The sequence below is a fragment of the Brassica oleracea genome, unplaced genomic scaffold (assembly GCF_000695525.1).
Source record: "Brassica oleracea var. oleracea cultivar TO1000 unplaced genomic scaffold, BOL UnpScaffold00950, whole genome shotgun sequence".
In the NCBI taxonomy this organism is placed as follows: domain Eukaryota; kingdom Viridiplantae; phylum Streptophyta; class Magnoliopsida; order Brassicales; family Brassicaceae; genus Brassica; species Brassica oleracea.
In genome coordinates, this window is record NW_013617543.1 from 35,339 (window position 1) to 38,501 (window position 3,163).

At 31.8% G+C, this 3,163-nt stretch overlaps 1 protein-coding gene across 2 annotated transcripts; it reads left to right on the forward strand.

Annotated features, from left to right (window-relative positions):
• The first annotated feature begins 936 nt into the window (after nucleotides 1-936).
• On the forward strand, nucleotides 937-2,853 carry LOC106320525 (nudix hydrolase 25-like). 2 transcript variants are annotated; one of them, XM_013758903.1, is made up of 7 exons: nucleotides 956-1,048; nucleotides 1,442-1,503; nucleotides 1,574-1,644; nucleotides 1,732-1,782; nucleotides 2,042-2,134; nucleotides 2,220-2,314; nucleotides 2,411-2,853. In XM_013758903.1, exons 3-7 carry the CDS (start codon nucleotides 1,579-1,581, stop codon nucleotides 2,631-2,633), a joined length of 528 nt encoding a protein of 175 aa, XP_013614357.1. In that variant the 5' UTR covers nucleotides 956-1,048; nucleotides 1,442-1,503; nucleotides 1,574-1,578; the 3' UTR covers nucleotides 2,634-2,853. The 2 variants fall into 2 exon arrangements, with proteins under 2 accessions (XP_013614356.1, XP_013614357.1); XM_013758902.1 differs by lacking the exon at nucleotides 1,442-1,503 and having other exon boundaries at nucleotides 937-1,048.
• The last annotated feature ends 310 nt before the right edge of the window (nucleotides 2,854-3,163 follow it).

The following is a 3,163-nucleotide window of genomic DNA, read 5'->3' on the forward strand; positions in this document are numbered from 1 at the left end:
TTAGTATCATTTAAATTTAATAACATATCCTATCAAATATAAAAAAAAATATTTTTTGGATTAATAAAATTGATTTATATGTTCGCACCAATTTAATTATATATTTAATAGTTACTGACTTTTAATTATTTAATATATATTTATTATTTCATAATATGTAAAAATATTTAATACATAAAATAATTTATATATATAATGTTGATTCCGTGCAAGGCGCGCGGATCTTAACTTAGTATATATTATTTTTTATGGTAAAATGTTAAATAACGTAAAATATATTGATCATATTCATCCCGTGTTTAAATATACAAACCCACATCTGTTCCACATTAAATTTTTGGAAATAGTTCGATTGGCAATCTTTCTCCACGGATCTAACGAAGTGGAGTCCGCAGTTTTTTTATTTAAATCCAAGGCATAATTATCATTACACAATTATAACCGTATCATTTCAAAGATTATTTCTTTTTGCCAACTTGCTATGTATTTGTTTGTGGTTGTCCTTGTCAAAAGTGTGTCAATGACATCACACTTTTTCCTCCGTCAAAAAACAATTATCATTTCTCTTTTGCAAATACACATTATATACAGCCAAAGTCAATTAATTTTACATTAGAAGTTTAAACATTTGAAGTATATTTAGTTTGGCAAACGTATTTAAAAATTGCAACATGTTAGTATATAAACTAACTAAATACATAACCGTTGACAAAGCTGTAATTAAACGTTTATCAATTATCTCATCACAACAAAAGCAAAAAAAAAAAAAAAAATTATTTTTGTCTTTACATAATGGCAGCTGGATTTATGTTAAAATAAGTTTTTGGTGGGCCCATCCCAATATAAAGATACCAAATAGTCAGTCAGAACACAGAAAAAGAAGAGGCTGTGATATATTTAAACGTCACCGTTTCAGGGACCGAATCCAATTCCTATATAACGTAAAAGATATACGTGTGCTTTTGTTTGAAAGAAAAGCACATACACACCATGTTCTTGAGTTAAAACTTTTCTCCTGCTTTACGGAAGTCAAAGCTCAAAAAAGAAGGTTTGTTCCTTCGTTCGATGCTTGATTTTCTTGTTTTTATTTTTGTTTTCCTGATCTGAGCGTTTTAGATTTGTTCTATGTGTTCACCACTTTTCTAATTCCTGCAAATTGACAGACTCTGGATTATTTTTTGATTCATAGTTTAGATTTGAAAATCGATTAGAAGTGTGGAGTTGAAAACATTTCTGGATTTTCCGCCTTTTATTAGTTAATAGAAATTAAAATGATTGCTTCTAGTTTGTTATCTTCGATTTGAATGTAGAACAATTAATAGAGTCATTAGGTTTTGTTTAGGAGAATCCTTTTTCTCAGTTTTTTGATCTGCTAATAGAAAAATGATATCTTTCTTGTATTTGTAGTAACATACAAATATTTTCTTGAATTGCAAAATAGAAAAAAAACCAAGATTGTAAACAGCAAAACCAAACTATAATCATTTGAGCTGAAACCTCTTGGTAAGTATCATATAGTCTCCTGTTACATAACGGTATTAGTATATTAATTCAGTAGTAACTGTTGCTTCAGCAAAAATGGAGAATCTACCTCCCGGTTACCGTCCCAATGTTGGTGTATGTCTAATCAATTCGGATAATCTGGTAACATTTTAATCATCTAATTCAGCTAGAAAGTTACTGTTTCACCCTTAGTAAATAATAAGTACTGAGTTTAATTACGTTTCTCAGGTATTTGTAGCTTCAAGATTGAATGTTCCTGGAGCATGGCAGATGCCACAGGTGTTGTTTTGATCACTTATTGCTCTCAAAATATAGTAATCAAAATGTTGTCCCAAAAAAAAATAGTAATCAAAATATTCATGTTTGCTGTTTTCGAGAAACAGTAGAGCATATTATTCTGATGTTTAACACCACTCTGGTGGAAGTAGATGGTCAAGATTTGGATAAAGAATCTTGAAACATTTTGAAAACGACAGATCCTCTTAACTAAGATTATTTTCAATGGTGTGAATTTTAAAAGAAACTGGGGGTGTTACAGGGAGGCATTGAAGATGGAGAGGATCCAAAGTCAGCCGCCATGAGAGAGTTACAAGAAGAAACTGGGGTCGTTTCAGCTGCAATCATTGCTGAGGTCTCTACTCATTTTACTAAAGACATATGATTATGAAACAGAACAATTACGATTCTTTATGTATTCTTAAATGTCTTAAAAACAGGTTCCAAATTGGTTGACATATGATTTCCCACCTGCAGTGAAGGCAAAGGTTAACCGTCTCTGGGGTGGTGAATGGCATGGTCAAGCGCAGAAATGGTGAGTCTTCAAATCCACCTAATTATGGCCAAAGTATTTTCAAGAAAATAGGATGATTAATGGCTCATTGTTTCTGAAACCACAATGAATCTACAGGTTCCTAGTGAGACTGATAAAGGATGAGGACGAAAGAGAGATCAATCTAGCAAACAACGAAGCGGATTCAGAGTTTTCGGAGTGGAAATGGGCGAGACCTGAAGAAGTGGTAGAGCAAGCAGTTGATTACAAAAGGCCAACCTACGAACAAGTCATCAAGACTTTTGGTTCTTACTTGAATGCTCCAGGAATAGCTGCTAAATGTAAATCAGCCAAGTGGTAAGAAGAAAACCTAAGATCAATGTTTGTCTTTATAAAGTTTATATTTTTATTTTGGGTTCCTTTTAATGGAACCCTTTTGGAATGAAAAGGTTTGCTTAGGTGTTTTTTGTGTTCAGTTTTGTAAATTGGTTATTGTTACTAGAATGTTTTGGTTTAATTTCGGGGTTATTGTAATAAAAGTCTTTGTTAGGATTCAAAAAGGAATGACTTGTATTTGTGTTTATAACTTGTATAGAAAAATCAAGGTAAACAACATATTGTAATTAGTGCCACTGAATATAAAAATGATCAGATCTAAGATTATTGTATTTCCTTATTACCAAAATATCTATCATCGTACAAGCCATATAAAAAGGTATAAAAACCGAATGAGTTCTGTATGTGCTGGATTGGTTTTGTGGTATAGTCGTTCCGTTGATATGATTATAGGATTTTTGGTAGGTACAAATACACCATGGGGGAACAAGTGACTTTTGTTTTCGACCCTTACGATGACTTAGGGTTTGACTAGTGTAAATGCATCGGTTGTGG